At 37.4% G+C, this 16,066-nt stretch overlaps 1 protein-coding gene across 2 annotated transcripts; it reads left to right on the top strand.

The window, feature by feature from the left end:
* Positions 1–1,106: 1,106 nt before the first annotated feature.
* Positions 1,107–15,061, top strand: mgat1b (alpha-1,3-mannosyl-glycoprotein 2-beta-N-acetylglucosaminyltransferase b). Of its 2 annotated transcripts, none has more exons than XM_048201202.1 (3): positions 1,107–1,337; positions 9,828–10,741; positions 13,084–15,061. In XM_048201202.1, exons 1-3 carry the CDS (start codon positions 1,328–1,330, stop codon positions 13,783–13,785), a joined length of 1,626 nt encoding a protein of 541 aa, XP_048057159.1. In that variant the 5' UTR covers positions 1,107–1,327; the 3' UTR covers positions 13,786–15,061. The 2 variants fall into 2 exon arrangements, with proteins under 2 accessions (XP_048057159.1, XP_048057161.1); XM_048201204.1 differs by lacking the exon at positions 1,107–1,337 and adding an exon at positions 3,501–3,608.
* Positions 15,062–16,066: the final 1,005 nt, after the last annotated feature.

Genomic DNA, 16,066 nt, shown 5'->3' with positions numbered 1-16,066 from the left:
TAGTGCGCACTCTACAGTTTTGAGCTTCAGGAAAGCAAAGAAAAGCTTTCCCACACTTCTACTGTATAAAATATTACATTCAAATGTTTAAAAAAATTGTTGCAATACTGTTTATAATATATTCATATGTTCTCAAGCATGTTTTTTTTTTGTTTTTGTAATGTGTGAGAAGTATCAAAAATGACAATTCTTGTTTTTTATGGAATATTGCAGTATTATAAATGATTTATCTGTGCACATTGTTACTTTTTTAAATTCATATGCCATTTTAATAATGCGTTTCTGGTGTGAGGTCAAACTGTCACTCACATGAGATCAAAGCAATAGCAAACAACAACAATCCAACGATCCAATCTATTTCCTATGGGCAAAATCAAGTGCTGCCCTACATTTTTTCTTGTTTGAGAAGCCTTTCACTCAGTATACCATGTCACAATACGTAAGAAAAGACCATGCAACCTTGTTGCTATTTTATCAGGTTTTGTTGTTGTTGTTGTTGTTTTTCATGTGTGATTTTTGGAAATTGTATTGAATCCAATAAGGGTCAATTTGACCCCTGATTGAGATTTCAAACCTAGTACTAGGGTTAACTTATGGTCTATTTAAAAAATAATAATAATAATGATACACTAATGGACTTTTTTTTTTGCATTACATGTTCTTGATTGTCATAATAATAATGTTACTATGTAAAACAAATCCCCAAAATAGGCTAAAATAAATATACTAAATATACATTTATTTCTTTAACTTTTGATATTGGTTGATAATAACCCGGACATTTTTGTTTTCTTGAGATTCACTATTTATGAATTTATTGCAGATATAACAATCATTCATGTGCCCATCACCACCTCGCGACGGTTGCTAAGGCATCTTGTTGCTAGGGAAATGGCGAAGGGGAGGGAAGCGCGAGGGGGGCGGGTCCTACTTAATGAGTCAATCCGGAAGTGGAGAATCGCTTTGACTGTACACACACAGAGCGGCGGCGTCAAATGTAGCTCTCCATCAGTGCATAACTGCAAAGACGGACGTTTAAACAAGAGTCCGAAACCGCACGTCTTCACCTCGCCAGCTTAGATTGCTGCAGACCTTACCGGATGTAAAACACAGAGCGGGACAGAGCGCACACACACTCGGGTAGAGAGGGAAATGGGCGACAGCTGCAGGAATGGAGAAAGCCGAATATTGACAGCAGCGCCGCGTGAAGGCGACCGATGAGGATGATGATGATGATGATGAAGAGTGAAAAGTGAAGCTTTTATTCTGACGGTCTCCATCTCCTCGGTCACGGCCATACCGCTGTTTAACCCCATCCTGTTCAGAGATGATGAAAGGTGAGAGCGGTCGTGGTTTGTGGTGTGTATATATAAGTGTTAGCCACTGTTATATTAAAAACCTCTTTGATTTTCCCAGTGTGAATGCGAAACTGTTTATGTTAAAGACCAGAATGCATCTGTGAATACATACTTCTCAAGATGACCCTCGTATTCTGGCATGAGTTGTAGCTTCAGGCAGGTTTAGTGCAGTAGATGATCTTTTTCTGAGGATTAAAAGGGGAAGTCGGTCCAGTTGAACCTTTAACATCGTGTCCAGTCAGTACTGTGTGTTCTGGACCTTCTGCTAGAGTTTGTGATGACAGACCTCAGCTGTGGGACTCACTCACTTCACCGGTCAAACATGTACAAGTTAAACAATGATGCCACGTCATCTTACACTACTTACTTTCACCCCTCAGACAAACACATGAGAAGTTGTGTTCATGTCGCGTAATTCTTTGTTTCTTATGCGCTTTGTTAAAAAAAAAAAAAAAAATCATGCGAGTTGTAGTTAGTTGTCCCTATTATGGATAATAAATATATATATATATATATATATATATATATATATATATATATATAAAATGTAATATACAATACAGTATGCAAATAACATGTAAAACAGAAGTCTAATAATAATAAATATATATAAATAATATATATATATATATATATATATAAATATTTTATCAGAGCTCGGCGCCTCGACCAATCAAATTCAAGGACCAGGATCAGCGCTATTATTGTTAACTAAAACTATTAAAGGATTAGTCCACTTTTAAATAAACTTTTCCTGATAATTTACTCACCCCCATGTAATCCAAGATGTTCATGTCTTTCTTTCGTCAGTCGAAAAGAAATGAAGGTTTTTGATGAAAACATTCCAGGATTATTCTCCGTATAGTGGACTTCAATGGCCTCCAGACGGTTGAAAATCAAAATTAGAGTTTCAGTGCAGCTTCAAAGGGCTTTAAACGACACCAGACAAGGAATAAGGGTCTTATCTAGCGAAACAATTGGTCATTTTCAAAAAAAAATACAACTGTATATGCTTTATAAACACAAAATATCGCCTTGAACGTACTTCCCATTTCCGCATTTTTCAAAACGCTTACGCTGTATGTCCTCTGCCTTTCCTATTCAACTTACATATATTTATAAGTTGAAATAAAGTATAAAGCATATACAGTTGTATTTTTTTCAAAAATGACTGATCATTTTGCTATATAAGACCCTTATTCCTTGTTTGGAATCGTTTAAAGCCCTTTGAAGCTGCACTGAAACTGTAATTTTGACCTTCAACCGTTTGGAGGCCATTGAAGTCCACTATAAGGAGAATAATGCTGGAATGTTTTCATCAAAAACCTTAATTTCTTTTCAACTGAAGACAGAAAGACATGAACATCTTGGATGACATGGGGGTGAGTAAATTATCAGGAAATGTTTATTTAAAAGTGGACTAATCCTTTAATAACCGTTTGTGTTCTTTGAAAAGAAGCTGAATTAAAATGTAAATATTAGATGAAAATCTTGAACTTTAAAAAAAAAAAAAAAAAACATGGAAAAAATAAAAATGTTGCCTTTGCAATGAACTGAAATAAGTTTAATTTGAAGTACTAAAATGACTGAACTTAAAGCTAAATTGAAATATTTAACAAAAATGGCAACGCACATAACAAAATACCAAATCCTAAAGTAAAATTAAAACTGAAAATAAAAATAAAAGCAAATTCAAAATGTTAAATACTATAATAGTAAATTATACTAAAATAACACTAACCAGAACTGACTGTATTCATCTGTATAATAATAATAAATGAATATGAGATCACCTACAAACAGTTTAAGGTTACGAAAATATTCCTGTCATTTTTCAGTGTTGGCTAAGGTCAAGTTCCCACCATTTTATTTCAGTAACCGAAACTGTTGCAATACTTTAACAATAATTATGGTTTCCGTTGTGCATTTTAGTAGGAAAATCTAATTGTAATTCTACATCTTATTCTCAAGTTTAACCCAACATTTCTAAACATGTTCAGAGCTGAAATTCCATCTTTATAAGCGAGTGAATGAACCTTTCAGGGTGTCACATGTGTAAATGCGAGTGAAGGAGGGTGTTAAAAGTTCTTTGGGGCGTTAACTGGCAGTGTTGGCTCTTTACATGGGTACAGTACTTCCCTCCCCTTTCCTTTCAGTTCCCCTCCCCTTTCGCTCATCTGTTTCTTGCTGATCAGCTCCTTGTGAATAGTTGGGGGAGAGACGTGGAAACATAGTCTGCTCTGTGTCCAGGTAATGCTTAACAATACCTCTTATCTGTTCCACATGATCCATTACAAAATAACCATCTTTTGTGCTTCTTGTTTTACTTTGTGGCTGATTTGTTCTTGGACTGTCTTCATGACGTCTGGGCGTCTCTTGCTTTTTGTATATATAACGTTTTACTCTTTTACTCATTCGGAACGTTCTTTCTCTAGAAATCGTTGTATGTACAGGCTTGTATGTATGTCTTTTTCCAGTTAAAGTCTTGTTTAGTGGACACATCTGATTCCAGGTGTTTTTGATGAAACTTTACACTTAAAGCATGTGTGCAGGCGCAACAGGGAACTGGTTGTGTTTCTATCTTGTTTATTCCTCAGGAAAAGGCATGATGAGGCGAGTTTCAAACCTATCAAGGCCTAAATGGTTCCATCTGTCCTGCTGATTGTAGTTTTGTGAGTGAGTACAGATAAGTTAGCCTTAGACATCTTTACTAACAGGGTTAAGTGGAGATTAGTTACTTGCTTGCTTCCAGAAGATTACTGAGGTTATTAATGGCACAGCAGACACCTTTCCTGCGCAAAGCACTTTATTAGGTTGTCTTTTGATGTCCGTTGTCACATTGTAACTCTTAAGCTGTTTCGTAGTGTCGTTTAACCCTTTAGGACTGGTGGTATATGAAATGGAAATGCATTTTAATCAATGTTTGAATCGATGTTCACAGTGTTACATGTGTGGACTGCATAGAATGACGAGCAGTCTTATGACCCCGTATTGACTTTTGTGTGCGGCTCAGTGTCTGTCACAAACAATGAATGGACTTTGTCATTGAACAGTTTATTTCACTAGCTGAACAGTATCTGACTAATGTCAGAAAGGAAAGCAGGTCGTTTTTAGTTGTAGGTTTCCTGTGGAAAGATTTTGCTTCAGTGCTTCAGAGCTTCAGATGCAGATTGTTATCTGTCATCTTTTACTCACTCTGTCATTCCAAACGCATAAGACTTTCGTTCATCTTTGACAATGAATGAAGATATTTTAATGAAATCTGATAGATTTCTGTCCATCCATTCAAAGGCTATTACTCTGACTGTACAAAATGATTATAAAGTGATTGTAAAATAAATCATATGAATCACTTTATTTAATCCAAGTCTTTTGAAGAGACACGATCACTTTATATGATGATCAGATTTAAAGGGTTAGTTCACCCAAAAATGAAAATAATGTCATTAATTACTCACTCTCATGTCGTTCTACACCCGTAAGACCTTCATCTTCAGAACACAAATTAAGATATTTTTGATTAAATCAGATGGCTCAGTGAGGCCTGCATAGACAGCAATGGTACTTCCTCTCTCAAGATCCATAAAGGTACTAAAAACATATTTAAATCAGTTCATGTGAGTACAGTGGTTCTATCTTAATATTATAAAGTGACGAGAATATTTTTTGTGCGCCAAAAAACCCCCCCAAAAAACAACTTTTTAACAATATCTAGTGATGGCCGATTTCAAAACACTGCTTCAGAGCATTATGAATCTTTTGAGTCGAATCAGTGATTCGGATCACGTATTAAACTGCTGAAATCACGTGACTTTGGCATCCGATCCACTGATTTGATTCGTAAAGCTTCGAAGCTTCAAGAAGCAGTGTTATGAAATCGGCCATCACTAGATATTGTTAAAAAGTCAGGGTTTTTTTTTTTTTTTTTTTGGCGCACAATAAATTTTCTCATCACTTTATAATATTAAGGTAGAACCAGCATACACACATGAACTGATTTAAATATGTTTTTAGTACCTTTATGGATCTTGAGAGAGGAAGTGTCATTGCTGTCTATGCAATATGTGTTCCGAAGATGAACGAAGGTCTTACGGGTGTAGAACGACATGAGGGTGAGCTAATTTTTGGGTGAACTAACCCTAATTTTAGAGATTATATGAATGCTAATTTATGCAATTGTGTGTACATCTAATATCCTATTGTTAAATATTATTATATCTCTGTGCATGTACACTACCCTTCAGAAATTTGGGGTCAGTGAGATCTTTTTTTAAAAGAAAGTGATACTTTTGTTCAGCAAGGATACATTAAATTGAGCAAAAGTGACAGTAAAGTGTTTTAGGGTATTTTCACACCTGGCTCGTTTGGAGCATTTGTTGCATGTTCTCCATTTGTTTGGTTGTTTAGACATATTAAAACTGCAATTGCACTCAAATCTGCACCAAAACAATCAGTCCGAGTTTGCCCAAACGTCGTGGTTGTGCTAGCCCACTGGAAAACGAACTCTGGAGCTGTTCGCTTGTGGTGAGAAATCAATCCGACCCAACAGACCAGCAAACCAGACTGTATCACAATGTATAATGGGTAATTACATACATTGCGTGAAAAACAGCAGTGTTTGTTTTTGATAATGCCTTTGAAAATGAATCGTGAGCAAAGTCAAAGCACACCTACAAGGTAAGAATGTTGTCTCGACGAAGCCTTGATTCATGCTCAAAATGAAAAAGTAATATAAAAACCATACACAAAATGTAGTGATTTTGGTCCAATTATAAATGTTGCCTTGTGAAAGCAAACCGAACCAAGAAGAAATTGAAACGTTGTAATAATTTTAATCCCTGCTTTGGAACAAAGCAAATGATCTACAGGTCTGAAAATACCCTTGCATTGTTGCAAAATATTTCTATTTCAAATAAATACTGTTTGAACTTTCTGTTCATCAAAGAATCATAAAGAAATGTATCACTGTTTCGGCAAAAATATTAAGCAGCACAACTGTTTTTGACATTGATAATAAAAAGAAATATTTCTTGAGCATTAAAGCAGAACTAATTAACTTTTTTTACCTTCATAAATAGTTTTCTAAGTCCTTACGATGGTTAATTGACTTGTATTGGTGTGTTAGAGGCGTGCACTAACCCCCTCTGGCACGTCTACGCCAGAAAACAGCACTTGCAAGTTGAGCTACACCGACCCGACACAATCTCGCCTCATGTTCACGTTCACGCGAGAGTGACAAAATGCTTTACGGTAATTCAAAAATAATGTATATATTATGACTTTATAAGACAATTTCGAAAATTAACCACCTCCATCGAGATTTCTTGTACTGTATTTGCAAAACTACTGCGCTGGTGAGCGTTGTAGTCATTGTAGTCCAGAGCTGCGCTTGGAGTATTTACGACAGTGTGATTCACTGAAGGAACCTGTAGGGGGAGCTTCGCAAATCTTACTGAGTTCCGCTTTAAATCATCATATTAGACTGATTTCTGAAGGATCATGTGACACTGAAGACTGCTGAAAATTCAGCTTTGCCATCATAAATTATATTTTAAAATAAATTAGTTATTTTTATGTTATTTAAAAATTTGGATCAAATAAATGCAGCCTTGGTGAGCATAAGAGACTTTTTTTTTTCAAAAAAAGTATCGGCTCGTGAAAAAACTACTAGGTGTCCACTAGTAGAAATAAAAATTAGTAATTCGATTATTAGACTCCATGTGACCTTTGCACGTGTATTTCCCTCTCAGGGATCAATACTGTCACTCTGTCTTTCTCAATTTCAGTATCCAGTGCTGGAGTCCACCTGGGTGATGTTGTTTTTCTTACTCAGATAGTGCCTGCATAATTTTTGCTACCCTTCATGAGTGCCATGGGTTTTGAGTCTAATGAAAAAGTGCTTACTCAAAGAAAATTTATGACCTCGTAAATCCACACAGGAACCATTGGGCAATGCCACGTTTCTGTTTTAGGGTGGACGGATGTTCAGTTCTGCCTGGCTGGCAGCGCGCTGAGACTCTTCTTTTGCCAATGACAGACTTCTGTTCGTAGATCACGACACAATGGTAACCACACTTGTTGGCACTGTAATGAAACTTACATCATGTAGACCGAATCTTTCTGAATTTCACTCTCGGGAATTGTAGGCCTCATTTAGAAGGAAATTCCTTTCTGGTATACAAATTATGTTGGTCTGGCCGACTTAGAAAAAATAGGCTAGCCCTTGTTAGTAGCATGCCCCTGCTGCCCAAAGACATGTGGGGTCATGAAACGCATCAGCTAATTGGGATCCAAAATTTCTCTGAGAAGCACAGCAGGATGGTTTAACGTGGTATCTTAGTGGTGATTTTTGGTTCAGTTCACTCGACTGAAAAAAATCATTGACTGTCATGATAATTACGGAGTGCTCTCTCGCAATGATGGCGCACGGCAGTCTGATCAAACTGTCAGTTTTAATTACTCTGGAGTGCCCTCAGCCTGCCAAGAGCTGGGTTTGCATAGTTTTCAAAGCATGCTGGGAAGTTTGTACTTCCTAAAGCCCTCCTGTGGAGAAGGGTGAATGAAATACTCTAATTTGTGTTCGAGATGAAGGCAGCTGTTGTACAGATGAAATATAGGCGAGACTGTTAGTGAATGAAAGATATTTAAGGGTAATCATACTGCGATAAACTTCTTTACATGGCCCAATATTTCCCATCCAAACACCACTTTGACATGATGTAAAGACAAGACATGCAGTGATAAATGTAGTTGGAGCCATCACGAGATTGTGGTTGACTTGTGGGTAACTGGCTTCAATTCATCACAACTGCAGTGAGCAGTTTTTCAAATGACAGAAATTCTTGCATATACGTTACTTGCCTTAGAGTTAACACTGACACTGTAAAGTCTGTAAAAATATATACATTTTATAATTTAATAACAATAATTATTATTGTTATTAATTAATATAATTTTAAATATATCTCTTATATCAAATTATTGTATTATTTATGATATATTTTTAAATCAAGCTCTCCTTAATTCTTTGTGGCATAGTTTCAACAATGTTCTGGAAACATTCCTTAGAGATTTTGGTCTATATTGACATGATAGCAACACGCAGTCGCTGCAGATTTGTCGGCTGCACATTTATGATGCAAATCTCCCAAAGGTCTTTATTGGATTGAGATCTGGTGACTGTGGAGGCCATTTGAGTATAGTGAACTCATTGTCATGTTCAGGATACCAGTTTGAGATGATTTGAGCTTTGTGGCATGGTGTGTTATCCTGCTTGAAGTAGCAATCAGAAGATGTGTACACTGTGGTCATAAAGGAATGGACATGGTCAGCAACAATACTCAGGTAGGCATTTATAGGGTGCTCAGTTGGTACTAAAAGGCAAAAAAGTGTGCCAAGGAAATATCCCCCACGCTATTACACAACCACCAGAAGCCTGAACTGTTGATACAAGGCAGGATGGATCCATGCTTTCATGCTGTTTATGCCAAATTCTTACCCTACTATCTGAATGTCGCAACAGAATTCGAGACTCATCAGACCAGGCAACGTTTTTCCAATCTTCTATTGTTCAATTTTGGTGAGCCTGTGCAAATTGTAGCCTCAGTTTCCTGTTCTTAGCTGACAGAGAGACAGAGTGGCACCGGTGTGTTCTTCTGCTGCTGTAGCCAATCTGTTTCAAGGTTTGACATGTTGTGCATTCAGAGATGCTCCTTCAGAGACCTCGGTTGTAACGAGTGGTTACTTGAGTTACTGTTGCCTTTCTATCAGCTCCAACCAGTCTGGCCATTCTCCTCTGACCCCTGGCATCAACAAGGCATTTTCAGCCACAGAACTGCTGCTCACTGGATATTTTCTCTATTTCAGACCATTCTCTGTAAACCCTAGAGATGGTTGTGCTTGAAAATCCTAGCAGATCAGCAGTTTCTGAAATACCCAGACCAGCCCGTCTGGCACCAACAACCATGCCACGTTCAGAGTCACTTAAATCACATTTCTTTCCATTCTGATGCTCAGTTTGAACTTCAGCAGTTCATCTTGACCATGTCTACATGAATAAATGCATTGAGTTGCTGCCATGTGATTGGCTGATTAGATATTTGTGTTAACAAGCAGTTGAGCAGGTGTACCTAATAAAGTGGCCAGTAAGTGTATATAACATAAAAAAATACAAATAATTACCAAAACTAAATATATCTTAGTAAAATAATACTTCAAATAAATAGTGTTCAAATTAGAGAATTAACCTATATCCCAAATTTTCAACAAATTTTTTCTGAATATTGTGTACAATACTAAGTAGATTTTCTTTATTCTTGCTATTATTTGATCAAAATCGGTAAATACATGTAAATACAAAAAGATGTGCATCATAAGGAATTAAACAGGCCTTATCTGTTCTGTACCTTTATTTAGTTTTGGTTTCATCATTATCTTTAAATTTATATCTTTTTTTCCCTCTATTTATAGCGTTTTCCTCACTTCGGTCCCTTGTGTGGTGTCACTGGGCCATGGTTCGCAAAAAAGGATCTCTTATTTTGTGTGGAGCGTTTCTGTTTGTCGCCTGGAACGCCTTGCTCCTCCTCTTCTTATGGGGGAGGCCTCCCATTGGCCGACTTGGTGAGGGAGGCGGAGCTGAACCAGGGGCTGGTGAGGAATGGGGAGCCGGAAAAGCACAAGTGGGTGGAGCTAACGGATTGGCCGGCGAAGTGATCAGATTGGCCGAAGAAGTAGAATCAGAACTGGAGACTCAGAAGAAACTCCTCAAACAGATACAGAGTCACAGGGAACTATGGGAACAGCGGAAAGAATTGGGAAAGAGAGAATCTGAGGACACAAAAGATGAGAAGAACATTGAGGAGCCTAAAAAACCTCAGCAGATTCCTGCAGTTCCTCGAAGTCATAAAATTGTAGATGATACAAAAACTGTTACAAAAAATACACAGACAATAATGGTTACGCCACATCAGCTGGTCACGAAGGAGCAGAAACTAGACCAAGAGAACAAGAAAATGGTGGAAAATGAAGTAGGCCTTACTAAGCCAAGCCCTCAAATCATTATCCCAATTCTTGTCATTGCCTGTGACAGAGTAACAGTGAAGAGGAGTTTGGATAAATTGATACAGTACCGTCCCTCTGCTGAGCTTTACCCGATTATTGTCAGCCAGGACTGTGGCCATGCAGATACGGCAAGGGTGATTGGCTCCTATGGCAGTCAGATAACCCACATTAGCCAACCGGATCTTGCGGATATTCCGGTGCGACCTGATCACAGGAAGTTCCAGGGTTACTACAAGATCGCCAGGCACTACCGTTGGGCACTGAACCAAGTGTTCAATGTCTTTGCTTACTCCACAGTGGTCATTGTGGAGGATGACCTGGAGGTAAGATCATGAATATGTTTTCATTTATGATTAGTACTCAGTTTTGTCATATACATCATGCATCTGAGCAGCATTATAGGTTAGCCAGATCTGCTTAATGAGCGTACCACATCTGAAAGGAAGTCACATTTTTCCTCTTTTATAATTCATGGAGAGGATTTTTGATAAGAGCTTGTCTCTCTCTCAGAGGGAATATTTTCATTTGCACATTTCTGAACCCTTTCCTTTGAAATTCTCGCAGGTGAACTGATTACAAAGTCTAATATGCACCCAAAAAACCCATTAATAGGACAGCAGTAAAGCTCCAGTTCTGTTGTCATGATTTCTCTAAAGGAAAGGATCAAGGTCCTTGTTTAACTTTGCTATTCAGGCAAACATGTTTTTTTTTTCTTTTTTTTTCTCTTTACTCTTTACTTTGTCCTGTGATGGCTTTGATGGCAGTCATGGCAGTGCTGAATTTACATTTTTTTTTTGTTGAAATGGTAAACCTTCAAATTCAAGAGGAAATGGAGTTACCTTCAAATGTCTGAGTCAATGACAAACAGTGTTGGGCATGTTACTTTAAAAAAGTAATTATAGTTAGTTACTAGTTACTTATCACAAATAGTAACTGAGTTACATCATTATAAAAGTAACTAATTACCAGGGAAAGTAACTTTTGCGTTTCTTTTTTTCCCTTTCAAACATGTAAAATAACTTGGATGCCCCCAATATTAAATATAAGTCTAAAAATAAATTCTGCTTGATCCGACTTGTGACATGATTTGCTCACGACATGACATTTCTCTGTACTGTATACGTGTCGGTGGCCATTAAAGAAAACATAGTTTCATATTTGTTTAAATAGGCCTATGCTGTTTTTTAAATTCATCTATTTGATTATGAAAAGTGAACAGCATGAGTAAGCTAGGATACATCATAAGATGCGCAATATATCGGGTGACATGGAGTGGGTCGGACATGATTTTGACCACTTCATTAAGTTTTGGTTTTTTTTTTAGAAAGCCTTTCTTTAAAGTGAATTTCATTTTGTAAAAATTGTATCTTCATTTTAATCAATGTTTCATCAACCATTTCCCTGGATTTAATAAATAAGAAGCAAATATAATCATGACATTATGGCAAGCTTTATGCATGCGCTATAGCCTATATTATGTAAACGCTCATTATTATGGTTTATTCTCTCCAGTATTTAAGAAATTAAATTAATATAAATGTGATTAGTTAACTAATGGCTTAAATGAACAACTACTAGTCGACTAGAAAAAAATTTATTTCACACATTTTCGATCCAGCATGTCACAAAGGGTATTCTGGTTTGAGCTCGCGCTCCACTCGCATCATCTGACACACACACACACACACACACACACACACACATACAGAGCATCGTACATTATTATCATTATTTAAAATTGTATTTGTGTATGACTAACCTGTACAAAACACTTTGCAGGTCTATCATCTCTAGTCACACACCAATCTTCATCAGCTAGCTTACGTGTCCCATCCCAACACGCATCAGAGAAAAAACTTTGCAGGTCCTATTGCTGAGAGAGAGCCTCGGACAAAAAACGCATCAGTGAGCTCAATTATAGTAATGCGCCATTTTATTGTCAGTAAAAAAAGTAATTTGTTTGATTACTTGTTACTGTAAAAAGTAACGCCGTTTATATTTATAACGCCGTTATTCCCATCACTGATGACAAATAACACTTGTCCATCAATATGGCATGGACAAATCTTTCAGAAATATAGTTTTTAGGAGTGTACTCTTTGTATTCATGTTGTTTTTATATGGTTTTATAATAATTTCAAAAAAAAAAATCTGGGGGAATTACACATGACATTTTACAACCAGCACTAAAAATGCCTTGTCATTAAAAAAATCACAGAGTATATAACTGTCTTTAATACGCAGTCATGAGGTTCTGCAGGGTCCTCTCTATGATATAATATTTACTTTTTTTCTGCATGCTGGTTGCACCAGATTTGTTGGTCGCCACATGACTTTGATTTGGTGGACAAATATTTTTCAGTTATAATACTTATAATAGTACTTATTTGATTAGCACATTTAACTGGTCAGTGGATTAACTCTAAAGCTCTACTGAGCATCATAGTTAAGCACCATTGAGATTCCCTGAGGCCCAAACACATTTTTTTACATTGTTATAAAACAGCCAGCTGGCTGAACACATGTTCACCTAACCACCTTTGAACGCATCTAGACTGCCAGGACCTTGAGTGAACTAGCCATTTCTGTCCAGATAATTTAGAAATAGTGTCTTGTTCATCATCAGCTCTTAATGTCTTAAAACTGCTTTCATTTCATCTTGTAGGTGGCCCCAGACTTTTTTGAGTATTTCCGTGCACTCTACCCCATATTAAGATCGGATCCAACTCTGTGGTGCATTTCCGCCTGGAACGATAATGGACGGGATGGGCTGGTCGACCCAGGCAAGGCTGACCTCCTTTACCGAACAGATTTCTTTCCTGGACTTGGATGGATGCTTTTGAAGGAAGTCTGGGCTGAGTTAGAGCCTAAGTGGCCCAAGGCATTCTGGGACGACTGGATGCGGCACCCAGAGCAGCGGAAGGACCGCTCGTGCATTCGTCCCGAGATCTCAAGGACTATAACCTTTGGCCGGAAAGGCGTCAGTTTGGGTCAATTTTTTGACCAGTATCTGCGCTACATAAAACTCAATGCTGAATTTGTGCCTTTCACTAAACTGGACTTGTCCTACTTGGTCAGGGAGAAGTACGATGAAACCTTTGAAAAGGAAGTGTATAGTGCCCCCTTGGTGAAAGTGGAGGAACTACAGCAAGGTGGAAGCCTGAAAGGCTCTGGGCCTTTTCGCGTTCAGTACTCCAGCAGAGACAGCTTTAAAGTGTTGGCCCGCAACTTGGGAGTTATGGACGACTTGAAGTCAGGGGTTCCCCGTGCCGGTTACAGGGGCGTAGTCAGCTTTATATCCCGTGGACGAAGAATTTATCTGGCTCCCCCTGAGGGCTGGACTAAATATGACACCAGCTGGAGCTGAGGAGGATGAAGTTTAGACCACAAAAGACGAGAAAGAGAAAACTCACAACTATTATTACAAGTACAGGAGGAGAGAAACGCCCTCTCAAACCAAAGAAAACAGAGGCAGGGTGTAAAAAGTAGAGAAAAGCTTAACGCTAAGAAGTGAGTATAAAATAACTGCTGTTTTGTCATGGAGGAACTTCCAGGCATGCTGGGAACAGCACAAAAGGTGGTGCATTGTATTTGCGCAGCAATCATGCAACAATCTTCCCTCAGAGAAAATAGTGGAGTTATGCTGCAAACAGCTCCTATGCAGAATCGCTCATTCTGATATGGAGAAAAATGATCCGATTTTTTTAATATTATTATTATTATTTGAACATACTGACCTTTCTGTTGGTTTCAACATCAATGCAAACGGCATACAAGGGGTCTTATATTTTATCTTACCACAGTGTCTTTTGGGAGAATCTCACGATAACTCGCATCTCACCCCAAAATCAAAAGAAGAAAATATTTTTATATTTGCATATATACAGAAGAAAAATGAAGCCTGTTTTTGGGACCATTCATTTTTTTTGGACATTATTTTCCCCCAATTTATCATTACCGTAATGATTTTTAAAGTTTTATTTTTTGTAATATTCAGTATTACTGTATTATATGAAGAAAAAATAACTCAATATCCAGATGTTTCTTCACATGTTTCGTGAGATTCAGCCTTTGAAAGACCAATCTGAGTGTTTAAATTCCATTTGTCCAAGTTTTATTAGTCCCTGACATCATTATAGATGAAAATTGTGTATAATTGTTGTCCAGTTTGATCGATGCATTCATATAAATGCGCAGACTTGTTAATTTGACTTTTTATGTAGCATCATTGAATCTATGAAGTTCAAGCTTGTGGCAGAAATTATTCAAGGCTTGTGTAACTGACATACCAAATCTCTGGACATCTCTTCTGTGCCATTCTGTTGAAGTACTGTACTTGAACCTGTTTTTGTTTTAACTGCTCTTCATGGCCTGGGAGAGACCTCTTTTTTTTTTAAAGATGTTGTAGGTTTGTTGCAAAACCAGTGGTCATAGAAATCGCTTTACATGTTCTTACGGATGAAATGAATGGATTTCAGTAGGCCAGAAATGAGATGAAACATTTTAATTAAATGTACTGTATTTAAATGTTTGGGAGAGAAAAGATCTGATATTAATGCATATGCAGTATGAAGAAGTGTGAAACCACTGCCTGACATGTTTATAACTTTATTACATTGAGAATAAAACAGACTATTTTGATATTTGACCGTATACGCTGTTTTTTTGTTGTTGTTGTTGTTGTTTTTTTCAGTTTTATCTTATCTGGTGACTTCCTTCCAGGGATTATTTGTCTAAACCCCCCACATCAACACAGACTCAGGCGCCATTGTGACACCTTTGACGTCTCTTTCGCTCCAGATTTCCTTTCTCACTCCTCTTGTGTCCTGTTGACTTCCTGTCTCATGGCTCATTGCTGTTGACTTTACTATGTTCTTTTCCTGTTCTCGTACCACCAACAGCAACTTTAGAAAAGCCAAAGGATGTGTTACTGATTAGATGAATTGTACGCTCATTTTATGTTTTTATAGCCATAAATCCGATTGCTGCCTATTTCCCAGCCAAGATTAAGCAGAGAATCAAATTGTTTTCTATCATGATTGATTGATTTGTTGATCATATAGCTACAATTAATTTACTTTAATACTTCAATGTAGAAAGTGTTTTCACACTTGACAACTGTTTAAAAGAGCTGATGTCAGACTTCTTTCAAGCCACTCTGTTGGTGGAAAAGGGAAAATTCCAATCAGGAAACGTTTTGCAATTCTTACCTCAGAAAAGGTGGTTCAGGGACAGAAAACTTGCTCTGGTAAGCAGCTGGTCTCAAACCAAAATGTTTTCAAAACAAAAACAGCTCAGTCTGGCAAGATTTATGCAAACAAAACTAGGTCGGCTTATTATACTGAAACAAAGCTGTCTATGCTGGAAACGCCTGATGCGGTGATGACACGAGTTCAGTTGATGGACATCCAACTCCTATGTGGATCAAGTTGCACAGCAATTCTAACCACTTCATCTTCTCCGTCCATGTAAAATAAAACATATTTGCTAACAGTGTTGGATAAGTTACTCAATTTTGTTCATTTTTATTCATTTTATCACGAAGTTTAAGGTTGATCCATTTGTTGATATTAGTTAAAGGTGCCCTTGATTCAGAAATTGAATTTACCTCGGCATAGTTAAATAACAAGAGTTCAGTACATGGAAAA

Source organism: Megalobrama amblycephala, linkage group LG9, assembly GCF_018812025.1.
Source record: "Megalobrama amblycephala isolate DHTTF-2021 linkage group LG9, ASM1881202v1, whole genome shotgun sequence".
NCBI lineage: Eukaryota > Metazoa > Chordata > Actinopteri > Cypriniformes > Xenocyprididae > Megalobrama > Megalobrama amblycephala.
The sequence above is the reverse complement of the archived record's forward strand: the minus strand, read 5'-3'. Positions and strand labels throughout refer to the sequence as shown.

What these genes read in the sequence shown, in the direction of transcription:
- mgat1b (XM_048201202.1), top strand. An exon ending in TTGTGGAGGATGACCTGGAG is followed by an intron (nt 10,742 to 13,083) that starts GTAAGATCATGA and finishes TTCATCTTGTAG; the next exon opens with GTGGCCCCAGACTTTTTTGA.